The sequence below is a fragment of the Monodon monoceros genome, unplaced genomic scaffold, assembly GCF_005190385.1.
Source record: "Monodon monoceros isolate NGI ecotype Baffin Bay Population unplaced genomic scaffold, NGI_Narwhal_1 Super_Scaffold_11, whole genome shotgun sequence".
Taxonomy (NCBI): Eukaryota; Metazoa; Chordata; class Mammalia; order Artiodactyla; family Monodontidae; genus Monodon; species Monodon monoceros.
In genome coordinates, this window is record NW_021703767.1 from 106,558,550 (window position 1) to 106,577,235 (window position 18,686).

The 18,686-nt window shown below is 43.2% G+C and overlaps 1 protein-coding gene across 7 annotated transcripts in view; it reads left to right on the forward strand.

Annotated features, from left to right (window-relative positions):
* Positions 1-18,686, forward strand: part of VEPH1 (ventricular zone expressed PH domain containing 1) — a 278,619-nt gene that overhangs the window by 67,500 nt on the left and 192,433 nt on the right. For all 7 annotated transcript variants that reach the window (XM_029214795.1, XM_029214797.1, XM_029214798.1 and 4 more), the window contains exon 6: positions 10,218-10,427. In XM_029214795.1, the coding sequence (XP_029070628.1) occupies positions 10,218-10,427 (210 nt within the window). The remainder of the gene's footprint in view (positions 1-10,217; positions 10,428-18,686) is intronic.

Here is an 18,686-nt window from a genome sequence, read left to right on the forward strand (position 1 = left end):
AAGGTGAAGACTGGAACATTTGGATTCAACATCAAAATTCAAAGAAAGGCAGGCAAGAATGGTCATATGCATAATTAACTACAATAGACTGTAAGCTCCTTGTGGTAAGGCATGATTTCTTCTTTTCCTTTGTATCCCACATCTTGGTACAGTATCTGAGAGCACTCAGTGAACATTCATAAAACTAAACTGAACTAAACAGGGTGATAAGTGCTCTATGAAAGGTATAAATGGCGGGCAGGGGGCAGTGAGTTCTACCTTAGGGGAAAATAGGTGCCATGAAGACCCACAAAGGGAGTGGCATCAGGCAAGATGTTGAAGTTTTATGTCAGGTGGAGCAGAGGGGCAAATGGTCTTCAGGAAGTGGGGACTGGGCTGGGAGACCTGGACACTGGAGAGCAGGCTTAAGCCCCACCCCCAGAGGTTTCAATTCAATAGGTCTAGGATGGGGTCCCCAATTCTGCCCTTTTACAAGTTTCCAGGTGATGCTGCCCCTGCTGCTTCAGGGACCACACTTTGAGCAGTAAGGCTAGAAGTCGGGCAGAGGACTGGGCACCTCTCTGTTAGCTGGTATGCATCTTTGCTTTTGCCCTTAGAATAACATATTGTCACTATTTTTTCCACGTCCATCTCTTCCAGTGCACCTTAAACTCCTTGAGGAGCAAAGAGTGTGTCTGCATATTTGTATGAACTCCCTAGCGTAGTGCTGGGCACCTAATAGGGTTTCAATAAAACGTTGTTGAATCTGGAAATGAATAAATGAACAAAAGAGGCCAAAGAGAGTGAAGACCATGAAGAACAAGGAAAAAGATGTGTGTGGTCTCCAGAGGGGGAAAGTGGCTCAACAGGGTCAAGATCTAGGGAGTTAAAGGAGATTGGAGATGGGAATTGACCTTGGATTTGGTAGCTGGGGACTCACCAGTGACCCACGAGAGGCAGTGGTCTGTGGGGTGAAGTGGGGAGTGGCCGGCATCCATTACTTATTGTGTGTGGCAGGGAAGGGTAGGAAATGACCGCACGAGTGTGGGAGTTTAGGAGAAATAAGGAGGGTTTAACAACATCCAGTAAGAATAAAGTGATTGAGGTTGTGGGAGAAAATATTAGATACAATAAGGTACTAGAGGAAGTCTGGGAGTGAATTCCAGAGCACAGATGGAGAAACGAGTTTCAGAAAGGATTAAGGACAGAAACGATGGGCAAAGCTACAACAGAGTTTGGGCTGGGCAGGGAGTGGAGTTGAGGGATCACTGGGTCACCTAAAAGAAGGCTCAGGGTGAGGTGGGCACAGACAGGATGGTGTATTCGTTTCCTGTGCTGCTGTAACATTACCACAAATGTAGTGATTTAAAACAACACAAATTTATTACCTTACAGTTCTGGAGGTCAGAAGTCTAAAATGGGTCAACAGGCTTGCATTCCTTCTGGAGAATCTAGAGGAGAATACGTTTCCTTGTGCTTTCCAGCTCCGAGAGGCTGGCCCATGGCCTGCATCACTCTCATCTCTGCTTGACTCTCCTTTTTCCCTCTTCCAAGGCCCTTGTGAGTACATTGGGGCCGCCCAGATGATCCAGGATTATCTCTCCATCGCAAGACCCTTAACTTAATCACATTTACAAAGTCCCTTCTGTGTGGAAGGGAGCATTTTCACAAGTTCTGGGGATTAGGGTGTGGACATCTTTGGGAAGTAATTATTCTGCCTACCACAGATAGAGACTGGGGACCAGGTGATATGGGGAATAGTGAGAGGTGACTAACAGGCCAAACCTAGTTTCATAAAGGAGGTGGCTGGCATGCCATTTGATCTGCAGCCTGAGAGCAAAAGCAAAACAAACACAGTTTTTGGAAAGGCAGGTTCAATAAAAGTTCAAGGGGGATTTGGATAGAATAAGCTAATTCTATCCAAATAGAATAAGCTAACTTATTTCCCATAGGGTAAAGGATGGGCATAAAGGTAAATGAAACCAGGAGGAGGCTCACTTATAGGAAGGGGGAGGGGAAAGGCCTTGGTGTCACCTGACCCAAAAAGGTAGGGTCCAAGAATGAGGGTGGCACCATGTGTGGCGTTCAGAGAGGTCCTGTCAGACCTCTGGTTACAGGCCTTCTATGGCTGTCCAGAGACTCGGGAAAGGGCTTATGAGGCCATTTAAAACCAGGCCCCTGACTGTTGCCTGGCCTCGTAGGGTCACTTTAATCCTTACACCTTGGACAACTATACAGTCTTAGGGACCACAGGTGGGCATTCTCTATCAGGGCACTGAGTTTTTACATATATGCTATGTTCTCCATCTGGAATGTTCTTTCCTAACCAGGACCACCCTTTCTGGGCTGACAGTTGCTTAGGTGTTGCTTTCTTGCCAGTAGTCCTCTCTGACTCCTTTCTTCTGCCTAATCCCAGACATAGCAAATTTCACACTGTCATGAATTTGTCTGTGCTGGTCTCTCTCCCTCTGGATCACCTTGGCTGTGATGCAAATGCTTGAGACACAAGGACCACCTTATCCATCACTGTGTCCCCAGTGCCTGGCATAGTACCTGGCACACAGAAATCTCTCCACGAATATTTCTTAAGACAGATGAGTTAGTATTAGTGCCTAAATTTGCAGAGGATTTTACCATTCACAAAGGACTTTTGTTTTAACATCTAATATCTCATTTAATCCTACCAATAACTCTATGATGTGTTATTTTTTTCTCCATTTTACACCAGTCAAAATGGATGCTTTGTTGCAAATGGAGTGTAACCTTTAAAAATTGTATAAAAATTAAAAATAAATTAATCAGTTAAAATCAGAAAAAAAAGAAAAGAAAAAAGAATGTTTTGAGAGGTTATCTTGCCCCCATCTCACAAGTAGTAAGCGGTAAGTGACAGGTCCAGCACTCTGACTCCCAACCCCCTCCTCTCTTGGCCTGGGGGAGTCACTGAGTAGCCTCCACTTCAGAAGGCCACAAGGGAAGTGTTCCCAGGTTACAGAAGGCAGGGGAGGGTGGACAAGGGGCACCAATAGTGGTTGAGCTCATGCCAAGTACCAGGCACTGGGTAGGTGTTTTACAGAGATTATCTCACTTGTTCTCCACAACCTTTTCATTTTGTAAAGAGAGAAGTTGAAGTTTGGAGAGGTCAAGAACAGTGCTGGTACCAAGGAGCGACTTGGTGAGGTGGCTTTTCATGCCCCCCTTATCTTTATCGGCCCCTCCAGTTTTCAGACGGGCAATGTCCATGTCTTCCACAGGCCATTACAGTCACACTGCCCCGCCCCTAAGACTGCCATTTACAGAAAATCTAGGGCTGACACTGGTTAGGGAACTTTCGCAGAGCCATACAGATTAGGCTGAGCTACCTCATCAACCCAGTCTAATTCCAGCCAATGAGATCTTTTGATCTCAACATGCTAAAAAAATGAGACTGTAAGGCTGTGGCTTGTGAAACAAATGGGCGAGCCGGGGGACACAGTAGAAAGGTAAGCTAGACAAGAAAAGGAGGAGAACCGGACAGAAGGGGAAGGAGAGGGGGAAAGCAGATTGCTGTAGGTATTCCTGTAGGTGCTGAGTGTGGATCCTAGAATGAAGAAGCAAAGGGTTAGGAAGCACCCATAATGACGTGAAGGGACCCACCAGGGTCAGGATCCTAACTGGTGGCAGGAAGTGGTGACTAGGGCACCACCCAACCCTTTGTTTCCCATCAGCACTTCTCTTCCTGTTAAAGCAGCCCTGCCCCTTCCCACCCCCCTTGCCTCCTTCAGCTCTTTGTCAGCTAACACCTGATTACTGAGATGCTCAGGCAGTGAGCTAGAGAAATCCTTGATTCACCTCTCCTCTCTCTCATGTTCATTAATTAGACAGCAGGCAAGGGGAAAAGGAGGGATACAGAGAAAAGTCTACTGAGAGAGGAAAATGAAATACGTGGCAACAATCAAATCTATAGACTGAGGCTTTCAGTGTAAGTCTAGTTAATTCAATTTCAGATGAAATAAGAGGCTAAATGAGAAGGATTTTGACCTTGTGACATTTGGATTAAAAGGGGGTTTTTCCTTCTGCATAAAGGTTGTGCCAGTGCTCTGTAACTTGGAGGTAAACTGAGCAGGTTCTCCAATGAAGGCAAGTGCAGGAATGTTTTCATGCTTTCTTGAATGCACTCCTCATTACCCACCTTCTGTGACCAGTGATAACTGGACTCTCCAGGGCTGGAGGGTCAACAGTTGGCCCTTGAAAAAAAATCTTCTCTATGTATAGCTGGCTAGTCCATGAGGTTGTGAAGGTGACATAGCATCAACATCCATCCGTCTGTGAGTTTCTGATGTTGCTGCCCGACCATGTGGTGTCCCTTCCTCCATCACTGCCCTCTGAGTATCCCTCTTTTAGGAAGCTATCCTTCCTAGGTGGAGGGAGGCAGTTCTTGGCTAGTGACTCGTGGCTGGAAGCTCCAGAGGATTCTCCGAGTTCATTTATAGGAAAAGGCTGGGTGGTCAATTTTCCAAGTGGCCTTCTGGGGCTAAGTCTATATTCTTGGCTGCCAAAAACCATGCTGTAGTCTAGTCAAAGAAGGAAACAGAATTTAGTAACACATATGAGCATATGTGTTATTATCCCCAGGATGTAAGCGTCTAGCCCTAACCATACAGAGAAGAGTGGCAGGAAATGGCAAGTTCAGCCCTCTGTTGATTAATGTCCAGACCCAGAGGAACTGCTTTTGTGGTCTGGTCCCTAGAGTCATTTTCTAGGATTTTCTCTCAGCAGTGTAGAGCATTCCTATTCACATACCTAATCCTACAGCACCTAACATAGCATCACCAGGCTGACAAGACTCAGAGGTCACTTGGTATTTATTTAAAATGAGAAGCCAGTTGCAGAGCATTAAGATAGAGTGATGGAATATATATAGACTGTTCTCAAACAGCCTTTGGAGCAGAACCCTGGGTTTCAGAATATATATTTCGTTAGTATGGTGGGTATAAGTAATACCTGAAAAGAATAGCAGTTATTTTATAGGTTTCTGGAGATTAATAGAACTTGTAAGTACTATCCAAATTAAATTGAAAGAGAAAATTGAACCTGAGGACTAATTTAAGAGGGAGTGTGGATACACACGTGCACATACACACGTACATGTACACAACAGCTCGACTTTTTATTCTGTAAGTAAGAATATAAATGTCATTTGCTGCCAGTTAAGTTATGGAGCTATGTTTTCAGATGGTCGCACCCTCAAGGTGCCCATGGGCTGGAGTAATGAGCTGTGTCCACAAAATTTCAGTTCAAGGACAAGATGCTAAACTTGTCAGTAGACTGCTTTGGGAGACAGAAAAGGCAGTGATTAATTCTGCTCAGGAAGGACCAGAAAAGTCAGGGATAGGACCCTTCCCTGGGCTACTTGCTTTATACTGTTCTGGTTGGCCCTCCTCTGCCTGTGCCCCCAGTTCCCATGCACTTCCCTGTCTACTAGACATAGTCCAGATAACTGGGACCTTGGAATTCCCTTCCTGTAAGTCTCCATCCTGCTTCCAGGTTGCAAGGCCTGGTCCCTGGGCCTGTTTTCCCAAGGACAGGCCGTGCCAACAGTGTGACCCCATAGGTCTGAGAGGCAGCCTAGATGAGCTTGCATATGTGGGCTGGGGTATCCACATATATGCATAGGAGACTCCTTGAGGGCAAAGCCAGGGGTAGGAAGAGAAGGGAGGGGCAAGAGATGGGGATTAAGGGTCATTTCTTCCTGTTCCCTCTACAGGGGCCAAAAATTCTAAATTCAAATCAAACCTCCCAGATTGTTATAAAGGTGTATGTGTCAGGTAAGAAGATAGAACACTGTATAAGACTATAGAATATTTCAGTTTGTGGTCTGGGGGCCTCCCTTGTTCTCTAGCTTCAGGTTCTGTGTATGTTAGAGCAGGCTGGAGGGAAGGCTTCCCAGAAGTAGAGCTATTTGAGATCAGCTTTGAAAGTATGAGTTTTCTCCGTATTCAAGCCACTGTGGGTGGTCAGTGGCATGTTGCTGGCTCAGAGGGTTCACAGAGGAAGAGGCAGCAGATACACCCATAAGTGAAGACCCTGGAATGCCGTGGCATTGGGATTCCAGCCATGCACCATGGGAAATCTTTTTTTTTTTTTTGCTGTATGCGGGCCTCTCACTGTTGTGGCCTCTCCCGTTGCGGAGCACAGACTCCGGACACACAGGCTCCAGACACGCAGGCTCAGCGGCCATGGCTCACGGGCCCAGCCGCTCCGTGGCATGTGGGATCTTCCCGCAACGGGGCACGAACTCGTGTCCCCTGCATCGGCAGGCGGACTCTCAACCACTGCGCCACCAGGGAAGCCCCATGGGAAATCTTTGACATAAGCAGATGAAGTTTTAGGCAGTGAGGAGGCTGAAGAAAGGGGAAAAGACTTGAGGCTAGGAGGTCAGTTTGGAAGCTCTTTAAGAGTCCATGGTGTGGGGCTTGTGGCCTAAACAAAGGCCATGTTAGCTTGCTCTTTGCCAGCCATCTATGTTACCTTAGTGGCTACTCTGCTCTCAGCCAAAGGAGGCTTTCTCTGAGTTATGAGACGACTCCAATGAGGCACCATGAAGAGACCAACCTAAGGAAATGCCCTGTGTTTGGAAAATATAATTTCTCCTTATCCAAGAATATCTAAAGCCCAAAGCACCACTTCCCTTAAATGTGAGTGATAAACTTCAAGAAATATCTGCCTTTATTCATTCACATTATTCACATTTTATTATTATTCCCGTTATTCAGGGCTTCTCTTTTCTTTGCTCCTATGGATTCAACTCTGCCCAGAAGTATATATATTTGCCTGAGCCTGCCTGCCTGCCTTTCTTATTTTTTCTTTCTTCCTTTCCCCTTTTCTTTCTTTTCCTTTTAAAATTTTCTTTATAGGCTTGGGATGTATGGCTGGAGTTTAAATAAAATTGTCATGACTGGAAGCACGTGTCACAGGTGTTCCAGGAATAGGACATGAAGAATAAGGACTAGGAAATGGAATTTTGTAGAATGGGGCAGGAAATGTGTGAGCGTTTTCCATTTCTAAAAGCCTCAGGTTAAGTATGCTGCCCTGACCCGGAGCAGCTGGCTGACACTTCTGCCATAGGTGCCGGGGACCTCTCATAGTTTCACCCAAAGGACATACGGTCAACCCCAATGCACAGGCAGCCTTTACTGAACTGTTCATTCATATGTGCCATTTACCAGAAACTAGCTCTGTCCTTTTCTCCGCAAGTACTGGATATGAATATCAAGTTTAAATTTATACACAGGATGATCCTAGTGATCTCAAAATTATCTTCTTTTATGTCCTTATTAGTTATGTTGTATATGACACATGGTAGTATATATGTTTAAACATTATGTACAACTATTCAAGTACTATGGTGTGGGGTGGGAGTTGGGGTTATCCCAAAACTACCCTATAAAATCATTTAGATCTGTCTTTTATTTGTTCCTTAAATATTTATTGACTTACTTTCAGGCCAGACTCTGTGCTAGGCACTGAGTATACATTCATAGGTACAAAATGGAAATGATTCTTGACCTTGTAGAGATTTCAGTCAGTCTGCAAGGCAGACACTAGAACAGCAATGAGAAGAAAGTATGAGGGTAGGAGCTTTAGCAGGGACATGAGACTGAGAGGGGAAAAGAAGAGGAGTTGAGGAAGATTTTTTAAAGGAAATAATAGCTAATCTGAAGCCTCAAGAATGATAAGGAGTTATCCAGCAAATTGGGGGCAATAAGAACTACAGGCAGAATGGATCACATGAGTAAAATTCCAGACACAAGAGAAAACTTAGCAGGTCAAGAACATTTTTTAAAAATCCAACATGGTGGAAGTGTGTTATGAGATGGGATCTGGATGGGGAGACAGTAGAATAGGTGGGTAAGGAGCTAAGTCTAGAAGATGGATAGGAGTCAGTTCAGAAAAGATATAGTGAACCTCTGGCTTGAGAGTAATGAGAAATTAGTGAAGTATTTTAAGCAGGAGAGGGTCACCATTGTGGCCACAAGGTCGAGAAGGGATTGGACGGACAAGACTGAAGGCAGGGAGAACAGTTAGGAGGCTGTTGGAATAACCCAAGTGCAGGGTGACTAGATCAGTGTCTCAGCTTAAATGTCCCTGCTGAGAGGACTTCCCTGAACCCCAGCCTAAATCAGGGCCCTGGGACTGTGTCTCACAGCACCCTGTATTTTCCCTATGTGACATTTATTAAAACTTATAATTACGTATTTATTTTGTAACTATTTGTTTTACTAAGTATCTCCTTTACTAGACAGTGAGTTATTCCATGAAGGCAGGAACCTGTCAGACCTGTTAGAAACATTAACTCCAGCACCTAGAATAGTACCTTGCAAATGGGAAGGACTCCATAAATATTTGTGAATGAGTGAATGGATAGATGAATGGACATGGAGGGAAGTGGACCCATCTGTGGGATACTTGGGGGGTGGAATCAATAGGACTTGGTGATTGCTTGGATGAAGCTGCTGATAAGGGAAAAACAGTTGTCAAGAATGATTCCTAGGGCTTCCCTGGTGGCACAGTGGTTGAGAATCCGCCTGCCAATGCAGGGGACACAGGTTCGTGCCCCGGTCCGGGAAGATCCCACATGCCGCAAAGCAGCTGGGCCCGTGAGCCATGGCCACTGACCCTGCGCGTCCGGAGCCTGTGCTCCACAACGGGAGAGGCCACAACAGTGAGAGGCCTGCATACCGCAAAAAAAAAAAAAAAAAAAAAAAGAATGATTCCCAGACTGCTGGCTTGAGCAGTCAGATGATTGTGTCATTTATGGGGAAAGAAGACACTTGGGGCTAGAGAGGTGGGAAAAGCAGGTTTTGGGCAGGGGATGAGTTCAGCAGATTGAGCTGTGGATCAGATTCAGTTTTTATACTAGAATGTACATTTCAAGTCTCCCTTACCAAAACAGCAAACCAAAAACAAACAAAAGAAATAAGCATAGTAGAAGTATGGATGGACAAATAGTTTGTACTTCTTTGTTCAGTTTTCCACAGGTTGTCCTTTCTAATTCTTTTATTTTAGCAGACAAAACAATTCATTAAATCATCAGTATGCAATGTGTCTATGTGTTAATATAGAGACTTTATTCCACAAAAAAGTCACATTCTCCTTAATACCAATTATTGCATCTTTATATTGATAAAAGCATTAAAAATTAAGAAAGATTAGGATATTGAGAATATGGTAGAAATTATTTTACTTTAATAATTTTTTATCGTATTACACTTTTGTGATCCAAATGGAAAATCGAAGAAAATGGAAGAGCTCTTTCCTGCTTCCTTACTTTTATCATTAAATATTTCCACACCATATTTCTCCAGTTTGAAGGCTCTGATTAAAGTCATCGTCAAGGATCTCTTACATACTTATATTGTCCTTTAAAATGAAACTCTCTGATAGTCTGTGGATAATTAGGAGTTAACTGATGAAATGAGGTAGTGGAGAAGACCTTATTACAGAGAGGGAATAATATATGCACAGGTCCTATGGTGAGAGGAATTTGAGAGAGAAAAAAATGCCATTGTTACTAAAGTTGAGAGAGCAAGGTGGTCATGTCCGAGGTGATGTCTAAGGAGCAGGCAAGTAGGGACTGAGTATGTAGGCCATGTTAAAAATTTTGGCTAGTATCCTAACTTCTAGGAATCTCTAGGTGTTCTGGGTACATAGTAGGTATTCAATAAATATTTTTAATGCCATCTATGCTTTTCCATTCGATTTAATTAGTGGTCAAATTAATTCTTCTCAATATATGCAGCACAGTTGATAATGGATGGCACAACCAGTTTCTGAGAACACTACTTGATAATGTTTTCCTTGAGTCTTTAGGAAAACTCTATTGTATATGAGCACCAAAAATAAAATAAAAATAAAAAATTGAAGCTTTCAGGGTGGTTTGGAGGAAATGTAACACTACCGATAAGGACATAACACATCAAAACTTGACTTACGAATAGAAGCATTTAAGCATTTTGCAGCCTTTACTCTTCAATAGCAGAGTGCAGATTTAAAGAGGAAGCAATAGGAACTGAAGCCTCTGAAATTTTATTGTAAATTTAAAATTTCAGACTTGGGAGATTTGTTTGAGTTCCAGCAAGAGTAATAATCTCAGAATGTGTTGAGTTCAGATTGAATACAAAAAATATTAGGTTGATTCTGACTTATTAATTTCCTCTTTGTTTCTCTTTCTTCCCTCTTCTTCTCCTTTCTTTCTGTAGGTGGTTCAGAAGTGTATTCCTTTCCTAATCGGGCATTTGAAGGATTCGACCCATAACGACGTCATCCTAAGCATCCTCATAGAGATAGCAGGCTACGAGCCAGTGGCTTTGAACAGTTTTCTTCCAATGCTGAAAGAGATTGCTGAGAGATTCCCCTACCTCATTGGACAAATGGCGAGAATCTATGGAGCTGTTGGGCATGTGGATGAAGTAAGTATGGGTTTTTTTCTCTCCATTTCCCTAAATTCCATTGGCACTTAATCCATAGGAGCTCTGTGACCTACAAATTTGTCCTGAGACTTCTGAGAGTTTCGTTTCTTTCTCTCTCTCTCTCTTTTTTTTTTTTTTTTTGCATGGACAGCAGCCTCTGGATCAAGGGCACATTGTGCAGGGTTATGTGGAAGGTTCAGGAAGTGAGGATTTCATTGCTGGAGTGTCACTGAGGAAGGCGAAGGGTTACAATGGAAAGAGCACTATGACAAATTCAAGACCACTTTGTAATAACAGCAACCAGTAAAAGAGTTTCATCTCATTTCTGGTTGCAATTCTGGTCAACCAGGAGACCATCAGTAAACACAGAGTTAGGTCCCAGAGACTGCCTATTAACGAGAACCCATAGCTATCCTGTCAGTAATTGCCTGGACTCTTATGTTTTGAGCCCTCTACATGATGTTACTTGAGAGAGTGCAGTAAACGTTCATGGATGTTTAAAAGTCCTAGTCTAAATATTTGCATAATAAAATCTTTCGGAAGGGACAACAGGATGCCACCAGAGCTTGTGGGGACTAGGCAACTAAGAAAGAATTTCCAGAAATTAAAGTTCTGAAGGGTGTGTGCATGCATGTATACACACACATGCATGTCTGTCTGACGATTTCATATTGGGATTTAGGATTTTTATCTTTTAAAAATAAAAGCAAATATATAATCGATAGAGGAAAGCTTTTACTTTCACCCACTTACCTATACTGTAGTTTCCTATTAGATAAATATAAAATTGTACAACTCTTAAAAGAGATTTCATAATTCACCAAGTTTAGCAATCTGTTTTGTTTGATTTCTGCTGAGATTTGTGGAGAGCCTGGTGAATGCCAGGCTTCCTCCTGGTTGAGGGCCTTACTCCTCTAGTTTCCCAGAAGTAGGTGGGAGAACTGGTCTCCCAAGCAGTGTGTATTTATGAATGTGACAGTGACTCTTGTAAAAGGATTACTCGGTACTGACGTGCTGCTTAGTATAATCCCTTTCCATTCAGTGCTGTTTGGAATGTCTCCTGCCTGCCATGATCTGCCTTCTGGTAACAGTTTCTGTGCCCATCGCCTTTGCTGCCAGGAGAGCCTGCTGGTATGCCCAAGTGCTTTTAGGCCAACTGTAACCAACAGCTGTTTGCCTGAATCTGCTGACATTGCAGATTTTTGCGTGGACCAAAAAATTCAACCTCTGATGTGCAAGGCCTTGGAATCTTCAAGTGGTAGTTCTTTTTGTCACAAATACATTTATGATTCATTAGTGTGTAGTGATGCACATTGAAAGTGACTACACCTCCCATAGAAAATGTAATCTGTAAACAAAGCAAAACAAAACAAACAAAAAACACTAGCCACTGTAGGTTTATCTGAACTAAGGCTAACTTGAGGGAGAATGGACTATTAGGTGACATTTATGTGACTCCAGGTGAGTGCAGAGAGAAGGTGAGGAGGGTCCAAAGAGCCTCAGGGATCACTTATTTCAAAATTCAGAATATCAGAATATTCTCTCATCTCTGTCTCTCTCACCTCTCTCTCTCTGTCTCTGTCTCTCTCTATCTCTATCTCTCATTCTCATGTGCCCATGGAGGCATCTATGTTTGGGAGAGAAAAAAAATTTTTCTGATGCTTCTGATTCACTTCCTCAGCAGAGAACAATTTTAGATCAAATACTTTCCAAATGTTTCTGGATATCAGGACTATATTAGGAACTTTTTTAACAAAATAAGTTCTTGGGCCCCATAGAATACCTACTAAATGAAAAACTCCAGGAAAGGGACCCATGAATCTGGATTTATGGGACACCCCTCCCCCACATCTGCCAGGGTAATTCTGATGCAGCATTTTGTGGATCAGCATTGGAGATCCCTTGACATAACATATTTAAAGCATTTTATCTTTTAGACAAAGGATCAATCAGGCCTTATCCATCACCCATCCTGCCCTCCTCCATCAAGTCATGCTAATCAATTAAAACTTTTCCAGACTACTGATATAGCAGTTTACATGTGGTCAGGAGTAAGTAACACAAAAATTCAAAACAACAATGGTTTAAACAAAGATACACATCTATTTCCCTTGCACATAAAGAAGTCTAGAAGGCAGTCAGTCTAGAACTCCATGTTTCAGAAACCCAGGCCCCTTCTCCTTTGTTGCTCTCCTACCCTTGAGCACACCAAAGAGCACGGGGCTTCTATCTCATGGTCCAAGATGGCTACTCCTCTCCACCCATCAATTCAACATTTCAGCCAGTAGGAAGGGGAAAGGGGAGAAGAACTCTTCCAGACAGTCAAACACAACCTATTGTTTATAGCCCATTGGCTAAATAAAACAAAGCTGCAGATGACCATACCTAGCTGCAAGGGAGGCTGGAACATCTAGTCTGGATTTAGGTGGCCATATGCCCAGCTAATCAAAAGAGGACAGAAAGAAATGACAGGGGACAAAGAATGTCTCTGTTGCAGTTCATCAAGTCATTCGTTTCTCTGGGTCTCTTTTCTCTCCTCAAAGATAAATAATGTCTTTGCACTGGATTACCGCCCTTCTGGCTCTGATATTCTTGAATTCCATTATTCCATTTCATTTAAGATCAGACTGACACAATTACCTATAAGTGTTAGTCAGGAGCCTTTACTCAGAAATAATGCCTAAGATATCAGCCTTTGAAAGTCCTTCTTTTAGTTTTAAGAATGCTAAAATTCAGATGTCCCAAGAATTAGTAGTCTAAGCAGCTATTAACTGCTTAATTTGAGTAAACCTGTTCAATGTTCTAAAAATGTTGTGGAGCCATATTCCTAAAGACCAAAACCAATAAGCAAGATACATGTGTATGGTTATTTCTCTCCAGCCTCTTTGCAGAAGGAAACAGAGAGTTACTGAAGTGCATTGCCAGGTGGGTATGAGGGCAGAAGTCAAGTATGGGCTCCTGGCTACCTATGGAGGAGGACATTGCAATAAAAAGAGAACAGCAGGAGCTTTGCCCTAAAAAGGCCCAGCTGTTTTCTGTGTGGAGAGCTTGGTCTGTGTGACATAAAGGGACATGGGGATATATGAGACATGGAGATGTTTAGGGTGTTAATGAGACAGCCACAGGACCCTAGTGATATCAGGCCCTAGTATCCTCTTTCTCAGTCTCATCTAAAAATTTCCCAGCCTCATCTAAAAATTGACTTAATTAAAATTTTTTTTCTCTTTGACACCAGAGTAAAATTTTCAGATGTATTCAGGGGTTCCAAGTATCAGATGATTTCTGTTGCTAGGATTTTAAAAGATTTTGGAAATACAGAAAAGCCGATGCAATTTGAGTATCTTGCTTCAACTTCTGAGATGCGCAGCCTGTGACTGATTGGAGCCTACTGTTGATCCCTCCCTTGCTGCCTGCCTTCCAGCAAACTGCATTGTTTGATCCTTGAGAGGAAGAGGGGAGTCTCCAGGGAATGTCCGGCTGTCAGGCCCAGGGTAGCCTCAGGGGTAGAGTCAGCCTGGAATCAATCCCACATGTTATCAATTGACTTCTGCCCCACCTTCTGTGCCTGCATAAAGCCAAGTGTAGGAGCTGCAGGACTGGCTATGGGGAACCGCACCAAGTGTGCCTTTCTTTCAAATCAGCCCCCATCTGGGTGGGCAAACTGTTTTCAGCAGCTGATAGCAGTCACGGCCTTCCCATCTGCTGACGTAAACCCAGCAGAGGAAAGGTGTATCTATAAAACAAGAAGTAACACCCTATAGATACTTACTTTCTCTATCTGCCAAATTACCTCAGGGATCTTTTTTTGCCCAGATTTGGAAAGAAACCATGCTTAATAGCCATGGTGCTTGTGTCACTATAGGAGGCTGTACGGTGGTGACTCACAGGCAATTTTCAGGTGTGTTCCGGCATCCAAAGTACATATGTTGGATGGAGAGTGAAACTAGAAGGAACAAAGGGCAGAGAAATCTACCCACTTCTAGGGTAACTGATGAGTGGTTGCCTCTGAGGTGTACCTTCTTTGGCCCTGTCCAGTAAAGGACACAGCTGGCTCTTCATAATGCCAGGATACACCCCACTTCTGTGGTGTGTTCAGTTGAAGCAGATGCACAAATAAGGAGTATTATTTTATTAGACATGTCCTCAGCATGGCAAAAATACACAGGTCCTTCTGTCTTTCTCAAATGAGGAGACTATATAGTGGAGACCTCCAGACAACAGCAGAAATGACTTAGTAGCTTCTGAGGGTCCATCCTCAGACCTACATCCAGAGAATTCATATAAAGCCCTTGGCACAGTGCCAAGGCTTTATATGAATTCTCTGGATGTAGGTCTGAGGATGGACCCTCAGAAGCTACTAAGTAAGTGCTTGATACATTTCATCAGGTAAGTGCTTGATACATTTCAACTAATAATAGTAATAATAAAAACAACAGCAATATAATAAAATCCTACCCAGTTGGAGAGTGTTACTGAGAGAGGAACGTGTTTCTTCCCACTCTAATGCATGTCTTGTAGAATTACCAGTTTTTTTCCTAAAAATGCAAGTGTGATCCTACTTCATTGCACAAAGTCTTCTGTTGGCTCCTCCACTGCCTATAGGATGCCATCATCTTGGCTTGGCCCTACCCTCCCTCTCTAGCTTTAACTCTTTATCTGTCCAGGCTGTTCCAGCCCCGCTATGTTCTGTCTGTTAGCATTTTACATCCTTCCCTGAGCACACCTTGCTCTGACGTACGTTGTGATCCTCACAGCCTATTCTTCTGCCTGGATAGTTTCCATCCCCTGCTCTTACTTATCTTTCCTGACCCAGATCAAATGTCACCTCCTGTGTAAGCTCTTCCAGTTCCCTTAGGCAGTTAGTCACCCCCTCTATGCTCCCACCTCACTCTGGCTGTACCTCAAAGGTCATACCGACTGTGCCATGTCATAATTTGCCTGTCCATGTCTATGTCTTCTCCATAAGTTTCTGAGCTGTCATAGGAAGGAATCATACCTTATCCATCTGAATTCGCCTGTGACCAAAAGAATTCATGAGTACTCTAGAGTACTGTTAACTAAGAATTTGAAGGTTGGATTCTCACTAGCCACTTTCCTTCAGTCAAGTCTCTGTCTAATTCTTCTAGGTGACATAACTATAACTTAAGAGAAAGGAGAAGAAAATATTAAGATGGAAAGTGTTGTTGACTCTTCAGAGCCTACACAGTTTATCTCTAATACCTAACAGGTGAAGGATGAGAATAAATTGGATAGCGGACCTGACGTTATTAACCAGAAAGCATACGATGAGCCATGTCTATCTGTGATTCCCAAAGATCCTGGCTCTTGGTATGTGACATCAGAGCAAAATGATGTTGAGTGGATCATGAAAAGAGGTTTTCAGTGACTTCCCTGGTGGTCCAGTGGTTAAGACCTTGCCTTCAAACGCAGGGGGTGTGGGTTTGATCCCTGGTCGGGGAGCTAAGATCCCACTACGCCTCGTGGCCAAAAAAACAAAACATAAAACAGAAGCAATTTTGTAACAAATTCAATAAAGACTTTTAAAATGGTCCACATCAAAAAAAAATCTTAAAAAAAAAAGAAAGAAAGAAAGAAAAGAGGTTTTTATATATGAGAGCTCAGCAGGCAGCAAACCGGTTGAAGTACAGCTCCCAGGAGGAACATTCACCACTGTAGACTGAGCAGTGATCACCACCTAGGATATGTCTGTGTAAGAACGCATTGCATGAATGATCTTGCTGCCCATGGGGACATCCATACAGTGTAACATGGTGGCTAAGAGGGTGGTCTTAAGAGTCAGACCGCCTTGGTTTGAATCCTCACCCACTGTGTGGCCTTGAGCAAGTTACATCACCTCTCTAGATTCAGTTTCCTCATCTGTAAAATAGGAATAGCAGCATTATTTACCTCGTAGTTTTGTTGTGAGAATTTAATGAGTTAAACCACGGAGAACAGTTTCTTGCAAATGGCAAACATTCGATAAACATCAGCAATTTATTACTTCCTCAGTGGTGCCCAAGGCTTTCTCATTGCATTTATTTGGATATAGACTGAAACTTAAGCCAAGCAGACTGAAATCAGGGAAGACAGGAACAGGTAAATGGTATGCCTCGGGGAAAGAGACTGAGTGGATGTGTATGTGGGGGACAAGTCAAAATAAGGACAGAAATAAAAGGAATGAGGTACTGCATGTACCATCAAAGGTATAAAGCAGGACTGGCTGTATCTTCTTTCCTTGTTAGGAAATAACTGGTATATATAAATTCTTTTTCTCAGAGTGGAATGTATATCTGCATTATATTTATATTGTAGACCACCATTCCTGAGGGGAATAAAAGTAACAAAAACAATAATAAAGCCACATTTTGTAAAAATTTTTATAATTTAAAATAAGCCTAGTTTTCTTGGGGGCACTGGAAGTGCATTGCTTTCCATAAAGGGCAGGTGGTCCCCAGCTCCCCACCTATAAAAACAGCTCAAATAAGTTTGCAGCAATTTTTAAAAAAATTCTCATTAACTAAATCTGAAGTGGTTTAAATTAGATCCAGGCCAGATTGCCTTTTCTTGCCCATGAAGAACTGAAGTAGAATGCTTCAATTCCAGAGGCTTTATTTTTTTCATTATTTTCTTCACTCATGAGACTCTCTGAGCCGTGCAGGTGGTCTCAGCCCCCTTGGTTGGGTATTGCCGTTATTACAACCCTCTTTCCTAATGTGGGTCCACATGCAAAAGAGACTTCTTTAGGAATGGCTTTGACTTTTTTGAGAGGACAAACTGCATTCATGTGTTCTGTCCATCTACCTAAGTCTCAAATAAACGAACTGAAGCAATTTTAGTTTAAGAGTTCCATCCTCACCAGGACCTCATCTCATTAGAAGGCACACACTACTACAGAGCACACCCTCCATAGCTGTGTTTCCCCCGCCCTATGCCAGACCCACAAGGCAGCCAACCTATGTGGCGGAAACAGAGATGCCCTAAACTGCTCTTTACACATGATCTCATAGTACGTGGAAGGATGTTACGGCCAGTTGTTTTCCTTAGCTGGAGACCAACAGTTTGCACCTGTGAAGAATCAAATGGCATGCCCTCTGAGTGCGGCCACTGCCAGGGCGGGTGTGAAATCCTGTGCCCTCTGCCTTGTTTTCCTAACTGGCTGGAATATGCTGGCCAAGCACCAGGGTGTGTTTATTACATCCTCTCTGGGCTCAGAGTCTTGGACACTTTTCAAGTAGAGAAGTGACACACATCTTGCCCAGGTCGCGTTTCTGTGACATCCGGCAGGCCTTCCACAAAAACACTTTCAGGAGGAAAAGGAAAAGAATGACAAAGGCAACTGAGAACCACATTACTGTCCTCATCCTGACTGTGTGGAAAAACATCCTGCGAAATAGGAGCTGGATGGATGCTACGCATCTTTAACTTGGAAATCAAGACTAAAGGCCCTAGGGGCCATTCCACAAGATGAAGGACCTGTGACTTAAAAACCACAATTTCCCCAAGGGTGGGGAATTTAGTTAAAACTTTGGTAGGTTCAATGTCTTTGGGGAAGCCTTGGTTGGTGCCAGCCGGCAGCTACTTAATACTACAGAATTGTCATCATCGGGGAAGATTCTTTCTTCCAAAATGCAAATAGCTTTATTGTTTTTTATATTGTAAAAAGGGTACATGCTAATTGAAATGATATTAATAAGTCTCTCGCAGAGTGTAAAGAAAACAAAAAAATCCTTTAAGTATATACAAGATATGCTTTCACATAACAGAGCTGATTTTCCATAGCCTCCCTCAATGATATAGGGTTGAGTCGCTGATTCTTTCTGAGTGCAGACCCCAGTGCTGGTGGTGAAGGGAACACAGAGAGGAGAAAGACATGGTCCCTGCCCTAGAGGGGCTCACAGTGAATGGGGGGCAAGAGAGATGTACAAACAGATGACTAGAGTTTAACTTGGTGCCTGTTAACTACTGATTTCTGAACTGGATCAAGAAGGAAAGAACTCACCTTGTGTGGCTGAGTTTGGAAGTGTGTTCTAAGTGAGGCTTGTCGTATGATAGGATTATGTCAGGGGAGGAGGAGGAAAGTATTCATGGGAGGACACAGCAGGTGCAATGGCAAGCAGCTGGGGGAAAGCCTTCTGGAAGCCATGAAGAGTTTCAAGTGCCTGGATAATGGAGGGAGGGGAGAGGGATGAGGCTGGATGGTAGACTGGTTCCAGATGATGGAAACTCCTCATTGGTTAGCAGGCAGTTCTTGTTTTCTAC